Genomic DNA, 15,964 nt, shown 5'->3' on the forward strand with positions numbered 1-15,964 from the left:
ATGTGCAAGCTAGGAGAGACATGGTAAAAGGCTGGAGCAGCTAGGAAGATCATGGGCTGATAGGCAACAACAGAAATGTATGACTGATGCGGTTTATAGGCCAAGAAAAGCTCCATGAGAGGCTAATTTGGGGAGCAAATGAAGGAGGCGAAAAGTGAAGGTTTTGAGTCCAATAATGAAGAGCTTGAAGTGTTGAAGGAGTAGGTCCAAACGGCTCATCAAACGAGCTACGGAACTCAAGCTATTAAAGGTTAAAGGTTCAATGTGTTGCAAATTCTTGCTAGACAAGGGCAGCTAGGGAGAGGTGGTCCAAGTGGAAGTCAAGGTACATGTGTGTAGTGCTCAAATTATGGAGCGTACCTGTCTTCTTGGATTGCAAGGTGGAGCTCGGGTTAGCAAGATATGGTCAATTGAAATTTTTCCGGGGGCCAGTTATGAGCACACTTGCCCGCATTGAAAAATGCACCATCTGGTGTTTTCATGAGCTCTCAAGGTGTTCGGTGCATAATATGAAGCATATGATGCTAATAGGAAGTGATGGCACGTGGATTGGAGTCCGGAGCATGGAGATATGCTCGGCCGAAGTTAGCAGTTTGTGGCAAACATGAGGAGTCATATGTTTTTTTCCCGGTTTGGGGTGCACTAATCGAGGTCAGGTTCAATTCGGGTTGGTATGTGAGCTTTAAGATTGGAATGTAGGGTTTCGATCGGGTTTGACGGCCGGTGCATAGGCCAACTGGGCAGGATATGGCAGAGCATTCAATACAAGAAAAAAAAGGTTTTTTTAGTTGAGATGGGGGGAAAATTTTGAGCAATTTAGAAGCCTTCACAAGGTGAATCCCCACAGGGCTGCCACGTGGCCGCAAATGAGCCCACATGCAAGGGACTAGGGACGCCGAGGGGAGTATTTGAGCTGGGCCGTGAGCCCCAAAAGGTACACAAGGGAGAAAGGAGAGCTTGGAGCCTCGTGAGCTATGGCGTGGAATTCGGGCGACGCTGCCAGCACTGTGCATGAGCGATGGGGGTGGAGGCCTAGTAGCATTTTGGCCAAGAGCGGTGGCGCAAGTGGCACGCCCGCGTGAGGAGGAAAGGTGCCCGTGACGTAGACTGATGATGTGGCAGCCCGGTAAGGGTGGCTTCCTACGACCCTTGGGGCTGACTGTTTTTGAAGAGGAATGCTCCCCCCCCCCCCCCCCCCCCCCCCCAAATAGCGACATCGCTATTGCACAAGGGGAGGGTCTTGCAGTAAAGTGAACCGGAGAGAGAGAGAAGGAACCCATTCGAGAGGAGACCATAATGCAAGTGTAAATGAAAAGACAACCAAATTGAACGGACGAGGAGTCAAGAGGTTTGCACCATGCAGATACCAAACACCAAGAAAGTGCCCAGTGGTGACCATGGAAGGAAATTTCTAAAGGAATCTCTAGTTAATTGTACGAGCTAGATAGCTCTTGTTTTTTTTCCTTTTTAGCCATAGCCAAGCCTTATTAAGGGGCATAGGTGTTCATTTTTTGGGGTCTTTGGACCAAGAGGTTTTTTTTGCCAGAGAGAGTGATTGGAGTTTTTTCAAGCCTGTGTATTGCAAGCTTGCCATTGGAGCTGCATACTTGACCATGCTATCTCCCTATGCAATAATACCAAACATTTGCCCCTATTCCTTGTGTTGATTCTCCCCATCCCCCTCAATTTCTAAAGGAAGCTTCAGTTAATTGTACGAGCTAGATAGCTCTTGTTTTTTTTCCTTTTTAGCCTTAGCCAATTAGCCTTAGCCAAGCCTCATAAAAGGGCATAGGCGTTCATTTTTTGGGGTCTTTGGACCAAGAGGGCTTTTTTGCCAGAGAAAGTGATTGGAGTTTTTTCAAGCCTGTGTATTGCAAGCTTGCCATTGGAGCTGCATACTTGACCGTGCTATCTCCCTATGCAATAATACCAAACATTTGCCCCTATTTCTTGTGTTGCTTCTCCCCATCCCCCTCCTTTTCTCTCGCTCTTTGTGTACTTGCCGGTGCTTGCAGAGGGTTTGCCTGTAGCTTGAAGGGTGTCACCAAGAGGCCAAAATTGGGGTGTCTTTTGAGCCGGAAAGGGTGAGTTGAGCACTGTGGGTGTGTTTTGTACTGTAAGGTGTTTTTTGCAAGGCGGTTGTTCGGTATGCTAAAGTGGAACAGTTAGTGCAAATACGCCAATTTGAAGGGATTATTAGAGAGGTTAGGGGTGTTGTGGAATCCCTCGGATATAGAGAGGCAAACATTTGTGTGTTGGGTGTGTTCCCTATTCCCCCTCTCCATCTTCTGGTGCCCCCACGGAGGAGCTATCTGATGCTCCAAATTTGCGATTGAAAGTGGTGTTTTTTAGCCGACAAAGCGGTTGGCTAATGGTCGACAAGCTGTTGAAAGGTGATTACGCCGAAAGAAGCTGGTGCAAGGCTGAAGGCGGCATGCCAGGATGTAAGTAAAGATTTCTCTATTTTCATTGAGCAGTTTGAAGATTGTTGGAAGTAGTTAGAGGTTGCTACTCGGGTTAAAAGCAATCAAAATTTGAAGCTGTCAAAGCTGCTGGAATGCTTGCATCCAAGGATTAGAGAAAAGGTGGAAGACGATGCAGATACCTACGAAGACATGGTCTATCTGGCAAAGATAAAGAGTAGGAAAGAAAAGAGGAATCTAGAGATGGGTTTGTTGGATCTATAAATGTATGGCTATAGCTCGACAATGGAGCTTCATCATGTGCCAAAATAAAGATCAAACGTCAAAGAGCCAGCTGCTTTGCCATTGGTAAGCCATTTTGGTCATTCGTTTTAATTTGTACCTCCAGTTTGGTATGCTGCTGTACAAGAGCTTATTAGCCTAGTTAGCAAGGATGCGGTCCTAGCCGAAGTGTGTATGCAAGAAGAATCAAATGCAGTTATGGATCAGAGCTCACAAGACAAGTTTAAATTTGTTGGAAAAGTGATGGTCAAAGCTGTGTAGGAAGAAGCTAGCTAGGGGGCTGGGCAACTGTATCCTACGGATTGTGTTGAAGAGTGGCAATGCGTTCCAGAAGGTGGGGACGATCTCAACATACCAGAGGATGAGGTAATAGATCATGGATTTCTCTTTTGCTTAGCAGATGATATGGTCGTAGAATAAGTCCTTGAAGAGCAGGCAACAATGGTCGAGCAATTCGATTTGCTCTTGCATGAAGTGGTTGAAGATGAAGCATCAAAGGCTATGGCAGAAGAATATTTGCATGGTGAGTCAAGTATGAGGTGTATGCTATTTGAAGGACCTACAACAGAGGGTATGCTTGGGAAGCAGGTAGGCTTGGTTCTCCAAGAAGAAGCACCCTTCAAAGACAAGTTGCCAAAGGTGGGTGTTATGCTATTGATGGACATGCTTTTGGAAGTTGCTTTATACAAAGTTTTGCACGGTTTGCAAAGCTCTCTTGATGAGGGTTCTCCTATGGAGAGGTCTCTAGCAGGTGAGAGAATAATGATGTATGGTGTAGATGCTTCGCAGGTTGGTGTACAGGTTCATTCAGTGTATGAAGCCGGCGTATGGATACAGGTTGTTAAAGATCGAGGCTATGCCAAGCTGCACAAGAGGCTTGTTTTCAGGTTTACAGGTGCAAAAATATGGTTGATTATGCATGTACTACAGACGGATGGTAATGCTCAGTACCGCCAATTTGATCTAGGAGGAGTGGCAATCATGCTTAGGAAAGCTCAAGGCTTTCCAATTGACCCTCAAGGGTTCTACAATAGATGAATCTTTCTCTCTATCAACTTTTATCTAGCCTATGTACATACCTATATTGCAATTGTCTTATTATGCAGTTTTATTTTAGCGAAATAATGCTATGGTTGAGCATCAATTCTCAACGAGGGGGTGGGAAATGATGGTGCACCAGTTTGTGTCGACCTATGGAAGTGTTAGCAGTAGGAATATGGAATCAGGCAGGTTTGTGTTATCGGACTTTGGCAGGACTCAGATGCATTTTGGAGCAGGTCTCACACTGATGTGTATGCTACATGTGGCAATTAACACGTCAAGCGGTGATTTTTAGTCTCTAATAGTCGAGATGTTTGCAGGTACATGAAGTATGGTCTTCGTTTATTCTATGACTCCGTTATTGGGCTTGTCATTCGGGGTTATTTTGGAGGTTCATTTCAAATTAAAGCTTGAATGTGGTCATTTATCGCGATTACATCAGGTTCGAGGTGGCCAATGTTTGGTGCGGCCCCAATTATTGGTAAATATCAAGGCACCCGGTTTGCATGGCAAGGCAAACTTGGAAGTGGAAGAAAAACTGAGTTTTTTAGCACCGGTAAGAAGATAATCATGCTAATGATAGGAAGGGATGCGGCGAGGGCAGTTTACGAGCATGTGAAACTAGACCAAGCTGGGATTTTTTTGAATTGTAAAGTTGAAGCTAGAAAATAGACTGAAAAAAAGGAGCTACTAGGTGAAAGCATGTTAACATGTCACACTTTTTCATGTCCCGGACAATGCTAACTAGCACAATTTTGACATATGCTAACTAGTACAATAACATGAGCTACATCTCCAAGATCTATGACATATGATATATCAATAGAAAGCTCTTGAAACAAGGAATTCAAATGTACAACCTCCAATAAATTTTGATATAAGTTGTAAAAATTTTACCGGATGCTCAACTTTTTAAAAATGTGCTAACTTGGAAATGCTAACTAGCACAAAAAGCGTGACACGTTAACATGCTTTAACCCAACTGTAAACTGGGAGATACAAACACTAGTCTTCTCCATTGTATTTGCATGGGGAGACGGTTGGGAGGACCAGTGGCAGGGCAACCTGTTTGCATAAGCCAGGGCAACCTGTTGCAAGGAAAGTGGAGTTGATGCATGGACAAGGCTGCATGAGAGTGAGAGCATGGCGGCCAGGTGGAGGGATAGCAGATAGCGGGTTGCCGACTGCATGAAAGAGCAGGCTGGAAGGCCATGTAGGGGGCAATATTACGGGGCTGTCAAGAGCACAAGGGGGGTGGTGGACCTACTCGCTGTGTAGGGGTTGAAGAAGTTAACCATGAGTAGGGCCGAGAGCAGAGAAGCAGGCGGGCTGCTGCAGAAGGGAGCCGCAAACAGGTTGATTTGGAGCAAGCCAAAGTGTGGAGGGCACGACTGAAGGATCTACAGAGGCCGATTACAAAGGATGAGGCCGCTTGTATGTAGAGAAGGGAGAGTGGCATGTAGAAGGGGCCACTTGGCAATACGGTAATAGGGTTGGATCAAGAGCTCAAGGGGATGGGCCGCCAAGGGCAGTAGAGGACTTGTGCTGAAAAACAGGGTGTATGTTAAAGAGAAGCCAACGAGGGATTCATCTCATGCTTTGAAAGCCGCTTGGGTCATGCATCAGTAAAGTGGAACAGTGGGTGCTCATCAGGTAGCAAAAAGGCCGAGAGTGTGTCTCTCGAAGATTGTGTATTGAGATTGTTTTGAGGCAGTGATAGCCATCATTGCCAGATTGTTTTTTGTGCTATTTATGCCCACTTATTCCTTCTCATCTTGTCTCATCTTCAGTGTGAGTGGTGCCGGTGTGCATTGGCAGTGTACCTCCGGACGGTGTATGTGTGAGAGAGAGAAAGAGAGAGAGAGAGGATCTAGGTGGTGGAAGTGTGTGAAGCGGGCACATATCTAGGATGGTGGTATCAATTGCTTGTGTACCAGATGTGTGATCCGAATTGTGTGCAAGAGGTGTCTGGCCTGTGCTAGTGTGTTGTCTAGATTGTGATTCTGTGTGGTTAGGGGTGTGGAATGTATCCTGAGCTATAGAGAGGCAAGTTTGGACTGTGCTGGGTTTGTTCCCCCTTCCCCCTTTCCAACGTTAATATAACATTTCATATCATTTCTGTGTGTGTGTGTGTGTGTGTGAGAGACAAGGAATCCAAAGGGCGTGAGGAGGGAGGAGCAGTAGGGAAGCAGAGGACTAAGGCAAGAGGGACGACTGCAAAGGAGAGGGGGGAGGGAAAAATCATTTTCTCTCTAGTTTGCTCTGCAACGTGCACAACATGCCTACATAAGCAATGTGAATGCATCCATGCGCATCGTGAGACACAAAGGGTGGAAGGCCTTTTCCCTTTTTTCCCTCTCTCCCCCTTACTACGCTCTACGGTTCACACAAGGCAATCAAAGGCTTGCAAACCTCTCAATGTGCTCCATTGGGACAAGACTCCCTTTACCTAGTGGGGGATGCTTAGATGGACCTAGCTATGAATGAAGAGGATGGTGACTACCAAGCTTCACTCAAGGCGACAACCACTTTCCGGCGCAAGATACGGGATAGTGTGTTGTCACCAAACTCTATGAGAGCAGGCAAGCTCAACAAGATCAAGGATGAAGCCATGTATGAAAAGGTTCAGATGATGGACCTAGCTATGAATGAAGAGGATGATGACTACCAAGCTTCACTCAAGGCGACAGCCACTTTCCGGCGCAAGATACGGGATAGTGTGTTGTCACCAAACTCTATGAGAGCAGGCAAGCTCAACAAGATCAAGGATGAAGCCATGTATGAGAAGGTTCAAATGATGATTCGGGTTGAACTCAATCTAATAAGAGCATTCATGGAAAAAGAAATTTCAAAGCCAAGGAGGAGTGAAAAGTCTAGTGCTACAATGAACTGACAACAAAAAATGTAGAAAAGGATGAGGGCAAATTAGAGGTAGCACAAGTCCTTTGGAGAAAGGATCCAGATGCAATAACCACCACCTTTATGGTTTGGAAATCAGAGATGAAGAAGTCTATGAATGAAAAGGATGCCCTGATTGAAGAACTCAAGAGAGAGTTGGCAAATGCAAAAGTAAATCAGAAAAAGCTAAAGATGACCAGCCCAAAGTGATTGAGGATTTGAACAATATCAAAGAGCATGTAAAGCCTCTTAAGAAGTAGGAGGGACAAAAAACACGGGAAGCTTCCATGGGGCAGATAGGATTTTCCAAACGCAAAAGAAGGCAGAAGAAGCGGAGAAGTCGATTGAGACTGCAAAGAAAGTAAAAGGAGGAATATCTACTACCACACCCCCATCTACCATCATTAACTTGACCTTGGAGGAGGATCAAAAGAGGAAGACAAGAGCTCTTCATGTACGTGTCACTGGTCTCAAAGACACTGACAATCTAGAAGAAAAAGTTAAGGAACTTTTGAAATGAATGAGCATCCAAACCTACGCACACAGGGGCTGGGAGAGCACTCATTATGCACTTTCCTACTAGGGAGGCTGGGAAGGAGTTTTTGGAGAAGAGACCAACACTCAAGAAGACTGGGATTTCCTTGGGGGATGATCTCATCCTAGCACAGATAGCACACATGCAAGAGAAGATGTCGTAGATCTGGACAGCTAGAGAGAAAGAAAAAATTGCTTTTTTACAGAGGAGAGAGAGTATTCATTCTAGACAAAAGCATCGCATGTGGTGCAAGACCTATGGGACAAGCCTAAAACTAGTAGCATGGAATTGTAATGGGTCATTGAAGCTAGATGTGGACGCCTTTGAGGATAGCTTCAGAGAAAGAGGCATTTGTTTCTACTCTAAGTCACACCAAAATCTCAGTGGAACATTGCCTAGAGTGTCGGGGTATGATTGGGAGACTACTTGTAGACGTGAGGTGCGATCAGAGTATAGAAAAAGTGGGTCAAGAGTTGTGGAAGTCTTATTCAAGAAGGAGTTACAGTCCCTCATTCATATTGTTCATAGATATGAACATGCCAGGTATATGTGTGTCAAGGTGAGAGCGGAGATTGGGAGGCCACTTTACATTGCAATATGCTATTTTCCACCAAGTACATCTCACTATGCATCTCCCAAGGAACAGTCACCTTATATGATTTTGGATGAGGATATATGGGAGTTCTCTAGAGATGGGGATGTTATCCTTCTAGGGGACTTCAATCCCAGGACGGGGGCCACTCTCAAAGGAGATGTTGAGAGGATTGGATGTCAATGATATGGGTTTGGCCAGGTGTTCGTAGGATGAGAAGAACACGGGTTATGGGAGATATTTTATAGACATGGGGACTGCACACAAACTAGCCATTTTGAATGGTCTACAGAGAATTCTACCATCAAGTGGGTTCACTTGTTTTTCGCATAGACATGGGGCTAGCACAGTGGATTATGTTTTGGCTCGACCCAATTTTATATCTTCTATTCAAGATTTTACAATCGGTCCTAGGCCTACCAATGTAGCAGTAGATCATGCCCTTCTCACGTTTATCGTCTCGTTTGAGTTTAGCACAGCTTGATTGACACAAACATCCACACATACCCAATATAGTTTCACGTCATTGACTAATTTTGTCTGCATAGATGGCATATGCAGAGGCCTAGCTACTACTAAGGATCCAAGGCTTCCATTAGAGGAGCTTACCCATATATTGACAAAGACACTACATGATGCAAGAGTAGAGGCATACCCACACATCCAACCTGAGCACATATGCCATTCTAGAAGCATGCCCCAAAATAGTTGGTATGATGAGGAGTGTAGAAAACGAGACCCACACTTCAGAGAGAGGTGTCTTTGGGAGTCATTACTCATAGACAATCACAAATTTCCTTTTGATGCGTTGTGCAATAAAAGAAAAGGGCTTATCTTGCTCAGCTAGATAAGGAGTTGTATAAGCTATTTTTGAGCCAGGACTCAGGTGAGGGATTGAGATTGTTTCATGAGAACTCCCATCCACTGGCTATCACGCAGTTTCAGGACAGCCACCTCTACCAGACCCCCCGATGCCATGTCAAAAGACATGTTTTTTCTTTACCGCCGCTGAGATGGTGAAGAAAGCTATTGACAAAATGAGGACTAGGAGATCATATGATCATGATGGATTGGTAGAGATAACTTTATACATGCCTGAGATATGCTTGCAGAACTCCTAGTACTAATGTACAATTGAGCCATGTGTGAGGGTTTTCTTGATACTTGGAGTATGTTGAATTTTGTGCCTATTTTCAATGCAAGAGATCCAATGATGCCTGGGAACTATTGCACCATTATGATTGGACACACATTGGCCACGTTATATGCTTCTATTTTTGAGCAAAAAATTGAGTAGATGGACAGTGAGAGCAGGCATACGAGCATCAGGACAAGCAGGTTTCAGGAGAGTTTTTTCTACTCTTGATGACATATTGACAATCATAGCTATTATTGAGGAGGGAAGAGCACATGGTAGAATGATTTATTGTGTCATAATAATCAATATCTAATTCTCCTAAATGATTTTCTCAGATTAAACTGATCATTTAATGTGGGGAAGTGCCAAGGGAGAAAAAGCTAGAATATTGGTTAAGTTAGCAGACCGGTCACAGTAGGGATCCAAAGGAGGGAAAATAGGGATCCAAAGGGGGGGGCCATCTGCAAAAGAACCATGTGAAACAATGGGCCAAAAAGACCCTAAGGTTTAGCCCATTAAGACTTCCAAAATGCTAAGGTTCCAAAATTCAAAGGTTGTGTCCAAAGGTTAACCCTAGGGAAAAATTGGATGCTTAGTGTGAGCTCAAAAAGTCTTTGCATATCCCTACATGGGAGGGGGCGAGCCCCAAAGCTAGGGGATGAGAGAGAAAGCCACACACACACACACAGGCTCCCTTTGCACAAAGGGAATGAGGGACACATGTCAGCTCCCTAGGCCAGATGCCCACAAGGTGTGCCCAATTCCTATTGGAAGACCCTTGAAGTGGACCAATGAGAATTAAGCTAGAGTAAATCTAGTTTAATTAATTTAAAAACATTTAATAAAAGAAACCAATAAGAATTAAGTGTCCTAGAAGACTATTGGGCAGTCTCCCAAGGGGTCCAATGAGCATTCAGGAGCCCCATGGCTTGCCTGATTCCTATTGGCCAGGAGGCAAAGGGGTCCAATGAGAGTTTAGTTTAATTATTTAATTATCTAAAGCTCTCACAAAAGGGGAAAGGGGGACACATGTCAGAAGGCTATCACTTATGCTGCTTAATTCCTATTGGCTTGACCTGGGGAGGTCCAATGAGGAAAAAGCCAGCCTAACTTAGCAGCTAGGGCTCGCCCAAGAGAGAGGGGGGGCTGATTTTTGCTGGGCATTCACTCTCACACTCTCACACTTGACCATGTGTGAAGGGAAAAATACTCTATCTCCTCCCAAGCTTTAATGGAGAGCTCATCACCTACTCCAAGCTTGTGAGATAGAAGCCTACATCAACACTCTCTTGGCATGTGGATGCAAATCCAACCAAGAGCCAAGCTTCAATGCATGCTCATCTTCTCTACCAAGCTAATTACTAAGCTAAGCTATGCTAATATGAGTGATTATGTGAGGAGATGTACTTCTTTCTCGTAAGATACTTCTTTTTCCTCTCAATCTACTCTCATACCCTGCTAGCTCTCACCATCTTCGAAGGTGTGTGAGGTCTTGGGTCTGAGAACGGGGATAATTCAAGTTGTGTTTGATTAAGTGTTTTGCTTGGTGTATGAAGCTTCCATCTTCATTGCACTAGCTAGTCTTGAAGGAACACAAAGAATTGTATTGTACAATGTCTCTCTTGATGGGAGAAACCATAATACAAAGCCTTTTGGAGGGGGGACCGGCTCCATGCAAATCCGGTCCTCAACTGTTGTCAATAGCTTAATTGCTCTCTCTTTTGAAAGTATTGTCGATGCTATCTAACTAGGTGTTATGCTTTTTGTTGCTCTCTCCACCCAAGCACTCTTGTAATTCTCATTAGGAATCTATTCTAATGAAATGCCCACTATGTTCATGCTAATTTCCGCTACAAATGAGATTTTAGGCCATTAAAATGTTACATATTGGACCTTTGTGGACTATTGCAAAGCATTTGACACAATCCCTAGAGCTCGGCTGATGTGAAGGTTACAGGAGATGGGTGTACCCACATAGCTGATTTGGGGGATTACAGCCTTGTATAGGATAGTTGTGGGCTAGGTCTGCACTCTTGAGGGGGTGTCTCAACTTTCACTCCACTATTGGGGTGAAACAGGGTTGTCCAATCTCCCCTACTTTATTTGGTATTTACATGGATGAGGTTTCAAAATACATTGAGAGGAGAGGCAATAGAGGAGCATAGCTAGTAGGGACCTGGATCTCATTGCTACTATATGCAGATGCTATTGTGTTGATCTTTGATTCAAAAGAGGGAATGCAACAAAACTTGGATACATTGCACACATTTGCTAGTGATAACGGCTTATCGGTGAACCTTGGCAAGACCAAGGTTATGATCTTCAACACCACACCATAGTGGGTCAGACGATCTGCACCTACCTTTGCATATGTTCAGGAGATGGTGGAGTATATAGATGCATACACTTACCTTGGTGTGGTCTTTAGTGGCCCAATGTTTTCTTTGAGAAGATTAGTAGAGACTAGGCTTTAGGGAATATGGAGAGGATGTGTTCTCATGTTCAGTCTCAGGAACATTGAACAAAACTATGGCTTTTTGATACCATCAGCTATGCTTTATGGGGTGAAGATTTGGGGGCCATCGGTGGACCGCCATACTTGGGCTGGCAGTAGTGATGGATGGAAGTGCATGGAGAGGCATCTGGTATCTATGATATCTCAGGCCAAGGATGGCTAGGGCCAAGCCCTTTGTACCACATGAGATTATCCGTGCAGATCTCTTTGCTCCACCATTGGTCATTGAGGCACTCACTAGATCTGTTTCTTTCATGCACAATATCTCGGATCTCCCTAGAGATAGATATGCCCATCTAGATTTGAAGTCTTCTTGACAACTTTCCTCACAAGGACACACCTCTTGTTGGTATGCATAGATGACAACTTGGTTCAAGCTGCATGGTTTTGACATGGATAGACTACCCCCCTTCTAGTATTTGTTGATGCACCCACCTTGTCTCTCACATGGACTGATGTCACTCAGATTATCAGATAGGACTAGATTCAGTTAGATACTAGGAGGACATGGATATAGCCTATGTGTGTGCTTGGCACAAAGATGTCTTTTCTACAGAGAGCATCTCCTTGAGCTTACAGAGGATGGTTTTGCGATAAAACCTGCCTACGTGAACACTCATTTATCCCATGGATTATGATGTGCTATTGGACAAATGCAAACATCGTCACATCAGTTAGAGATTGATACAGGTAGATTTGAGGGAGTACCAGTAGAGGCCAAGATTTTTCATCTATGCTATATAGAGCCAAAGATAAAGTTACATCACATCTGTCACTACCCAATTTACTATGCAATACCATGCCGTTTCCATTGCCTATTCAGAGAGGGTTTTGGACCACTGGCCAAAGTTATGAAATACCAAGATCAGAGATGTCTTGGGCTATTTTTATTGGAGTTTTACAGACATAGGGAGAGCCTCTTGAGGAGATCAGACATTTGGAGACACTCATAGAGGGAGATCATTGATATTTTCAGACTACATGTGCGACATTCAGATGTGTAGGCATCACATTAGACTTTAAAGTCCACCACTCTACCAGAGGTACATCGAGTGACAGGGCCACTGAGCTAGGGAAATCCATACGCCACAATTGCGAGGGTCATTGTTGAGACATCGATGGAAGCTACACCAGAGGGTGTGGACTATTAAGGTAGGACATGGGAGATGCCCAGTCAGAGTACTCACTGAGGAGGACATTGATGAGCTCCACCAAATACCGATGGGATATCATAGGATAGGATCTTGATTCCAACATCTCAGCCTTTCATTTCATTTCAATTCATCCATTTCATTTCCTTCCATTTCACTTTAGCTCAATTCGGTTTTAGTTTTTTAGTTTTTAGTTTTTCAATCTTTTATACAAACATTGTATCAAATTCACTATTTGTAAACTCTTTTGTCTCATAGGTCACTTTGGCCTTTTGAAGACGTTAATATATCATTTCATTTCATTTCTCTCTCTCTCTCTCTCTCTCTCTCTCTCTCTCTCTCTTTCTTCCTTAAAACTCTGATTTCACCTTATCTAACTACCATCAATAATGCTCTCTCTTGAGCCCATATCCATGACTCAACCAGAAAAAGAAGGCCCACAATATTTTGATCTTAAAAAATATATATGTAATCCTAATTTTTTATCTTGTTAAATAGGATTACCAATAACCTTAATGAGGGGTCTCCAACCTATAAAAAGGCCCCTCTCCTTCTTGGAAATCATCTCTCAGCTCTTATCTCTAATCTCTAATCTCTAATCTCATATCTCCCACATAGCACCCCAACACTGTATGCACGAGGAGAGACTTAGGTGTAGTGACTACTTTGTGATATTCACACTTGTTGATGTGAAGGAAGCTTGACACTACATGTTGCAAGTGAGAGAGTGTGAATGCCATATGCCGAACCACTATTGTAAATGCTCTCATAGCATCAACAAGTTGAGGTTCTTGTGCTTCAAAGGCGTGTTTTGTATTCAAATCTTTTCCTTTTCATTTGTGAAATGCGGTTTGGTGAATGCAAGGAAACTCATATCTTTTAAGTTCTATCATTTGAGCTCATTTGAGAAAGTGGTTAGTGTGTTTCCATTGCCTAATTCTTATCCATTGTACGAGGGTATAGTGGTAATAGGTGTTCCACAGTCCTAAGACAATGTGTGTGTGATGGAAATGGTTAGCATAACATTGGTTTAATTGCATACAAGCTCCGTGAAAGCGTCTTAAGAGACAATATCATCTTGCAAGTTTACAAACTAGGTATTACATAATCTCTATTCCTCTCTCTCCTTCCTTGCTCTACATCATTCTTCCTCCACTTGGTGTGTGTTTTTGTGTGGGATTGTTTGTGTGTGGTTTGTTGTGGCTCTTTTGGTCGTGACAAAATCCACTTGGGTCCTAGTTCTCATCCCATATAAACAGGTACCACCCCTTTTCTTGTTTGGGTTTGGCTATGGGTTTATATATTGTTGTGCTTCATGTGGTTGCCTCAGCCCCAATTGAGCAACACGGGAGCCTTTAGGAGTGTTTAGAGGTTGCTTCTCTTGTTGCTTGCCCCAGATCACCTCAACATATTATTTTGCATGATTTTTTAAGTTGGTGGTGCTATGGGACCCACAAAATCTAGACCCCACTTGGCCAACATGTGTGCTCCTATCATGGTTCTCCTTGGCATTACATCCTTTTTAATTGGAAGTTTTGTTCTTTGACACTCATCACACCACTTCACAAATGCTTCAGGATCCGTAAAGAGTATTGGCCACCATATTCTGGCAAAAACATTATAGCTTTAGCTGTTATATTCATGAAAAATGACCTCCCGCTTTCCCAGAATGCACTTCTTGCAAGAGCGATATATAGTCACTTCCGATGCACAAAGTTTGAGTTTATTATCTTTGCAACACTTATATAGCTATTTTTCAATCAATTCGTATGATTGTGCTTCAGTTGTTATTGCCTTTCTCCTTTTTTTGACATGTTTTCAAGAAAACAAACGTGGTTCAAACAGTTCACAATGTAATTACTCCAATGTGATGCTACATTTACATGGTACAGTGTAGCGTGCTCCTTGGGGGTGCTACTAGCAGAGGATTTGCAATGCTTAACACACATGTGAGCATCAAATTTCATACTAGGCCAAAAAACTCTCATTCTCATCAAGTTTTGATATTCCCATGATGGATGAAGTCCATTGTGATATGCACTTCTTTTAGGAACAAAGGAATGTTTGAGGCTTCAATGCACAATTTGCATCACGCCATCCAAACCCCATGATATAGTCTTCTATTAAGAAATTGGAAAGAAATGCTTCATTGAATTAAGAGTCTATCGAATTTTGTTTTCTGGTCCATTGTTAATTGTCGTATGAAAAAACGCAAAATTATGCACCATCCATATCATCGTCAACTCTAGTAGGGTTCTCTTGGTTTAGTAATCTGGATAAATGATCAAATCGTTGATGAGTTCTTTCCTTTTTAGCGACAATTGTGAAGGCAAATTCAAGAAAGATGATAAGCCACCTCACTATTTGGCAAGTGTTGCATGGTTTGTTGGCCAAATACAACAATGCTTGATGATACACAAAGAAAATGAACTGGTTGGAATAGGAGGTAATGCCAAAATTTCTTCAAAACCTAAAACATTCCCAATCCTTCCCTTTGTGTAGCTGTGTAGTTTTGTTTGGCATTGTTGAGTTGGCAGCTAGCATAGCATATCAAAAATCCATGGTTCCTTCACCAGGTTATGCTAGAACACATTCAATGCAAAAGCAGAAGCATCAACATGAAGATGAAAGATTTTACTCCAATATGGTGCCTTGAGGATCGATGTTGATACCATAGCCTTCTTCAACTTCTAAAATGATTTCTGACAATATTCTATCCAGTTGAAGGTTACAATCAAACCATAGAGAGTCTTAGAAATAGTTTCATACATGTAGATAGACTTCTACTAGTATCCACAATGTCCCATGAATAATTGAACCTATTTTACAATTCTTTTGTGTGGCATATCCACAATCACATTGATCTTGTCTATATCCATACATATTCTATTTGCTAACACGATATGTCCCATGATTTTTCCCTATCTAACCATGAAAAAACATTTTTCTAGATTTAGACAGATTTGATAGGTGTAACATTTCTTGAATACCTTTTTTAGATGCTCTGTATGGTCTTCACATAACATTGAGTGCACACATAAGTTATCCGTATAGATTTCTAAAAGGATACCTAAGTATTTTTTGAGTGCATGAATCATACGTCTCTAGAAAGCGGTTCGTGCATTTGTCAACCCAAAAGGCATCACTCGATAAGCAAAAGTACCCCATTCAATCGTAAAAGATGTTTTGTATTGATCTTCTATTTTAAATGACAACTGATTATAACCTAAAAGTACGTCCAAAAAGCTATATGCTCGTTTTCTTGCTACTCTTTAAATGACAACTGATTATAACCTAAAAATACGTCCAAAAAGCTATGCTCATTTTCTTGCTACTCTTTCGAAGACATAATCCGTAATGGGAAGACGATAATTGTCTTGATTTGTAGC

The 15,964-nt window shown here is 42.9% G+C and overlaps 1 protein-coding gene across 1 annotated transcript; it reads left to right on the plus strand.

Annotated features, from left to right (window-relative positions):
• Positions 1 to 6,213: 6,213 nt before the first annotated feature.
• LOC147419148 (uncharacterized) lies at positions 6,214 to 6,639 on the plus strand. The gene has a single exon (XM_086506208.1). It carries the CDS (start codon positions 6,214 to 6,216, stop codon positions 6,637 to 6,639), a length of 426 nt encoding a protein of 141 aa, XP_086362334.1.
• Positions 6,640 to 15,964: the final 9,325 nt, after the last annotated feature.

This window comes from Adiantum capillus-veneris, chromosome 29, assembly GCF_014529385.1.
Source record: "Adiantum capillus-veneris isolate H3 chromosome 29, ASM1452938v2, whole genome shotgun sequence".
Lineage (NCBI taxonomy): Eukaryota > Viridiplantae > Streptophyta > Polypodiopsida > Polypodiales > Pteridaceae > Adiantum > Adiantum capillus-veneris.

What these genes read in the sequence shown, in the direction of transcription:
- LOC147419148 (XM_086506208.1), top strand. Translation starts at nt 6,214, where the DNA reads ATGGACCTAGCTATGAATGAAGAGGATGGTGACTACCAAGCTTCACTC.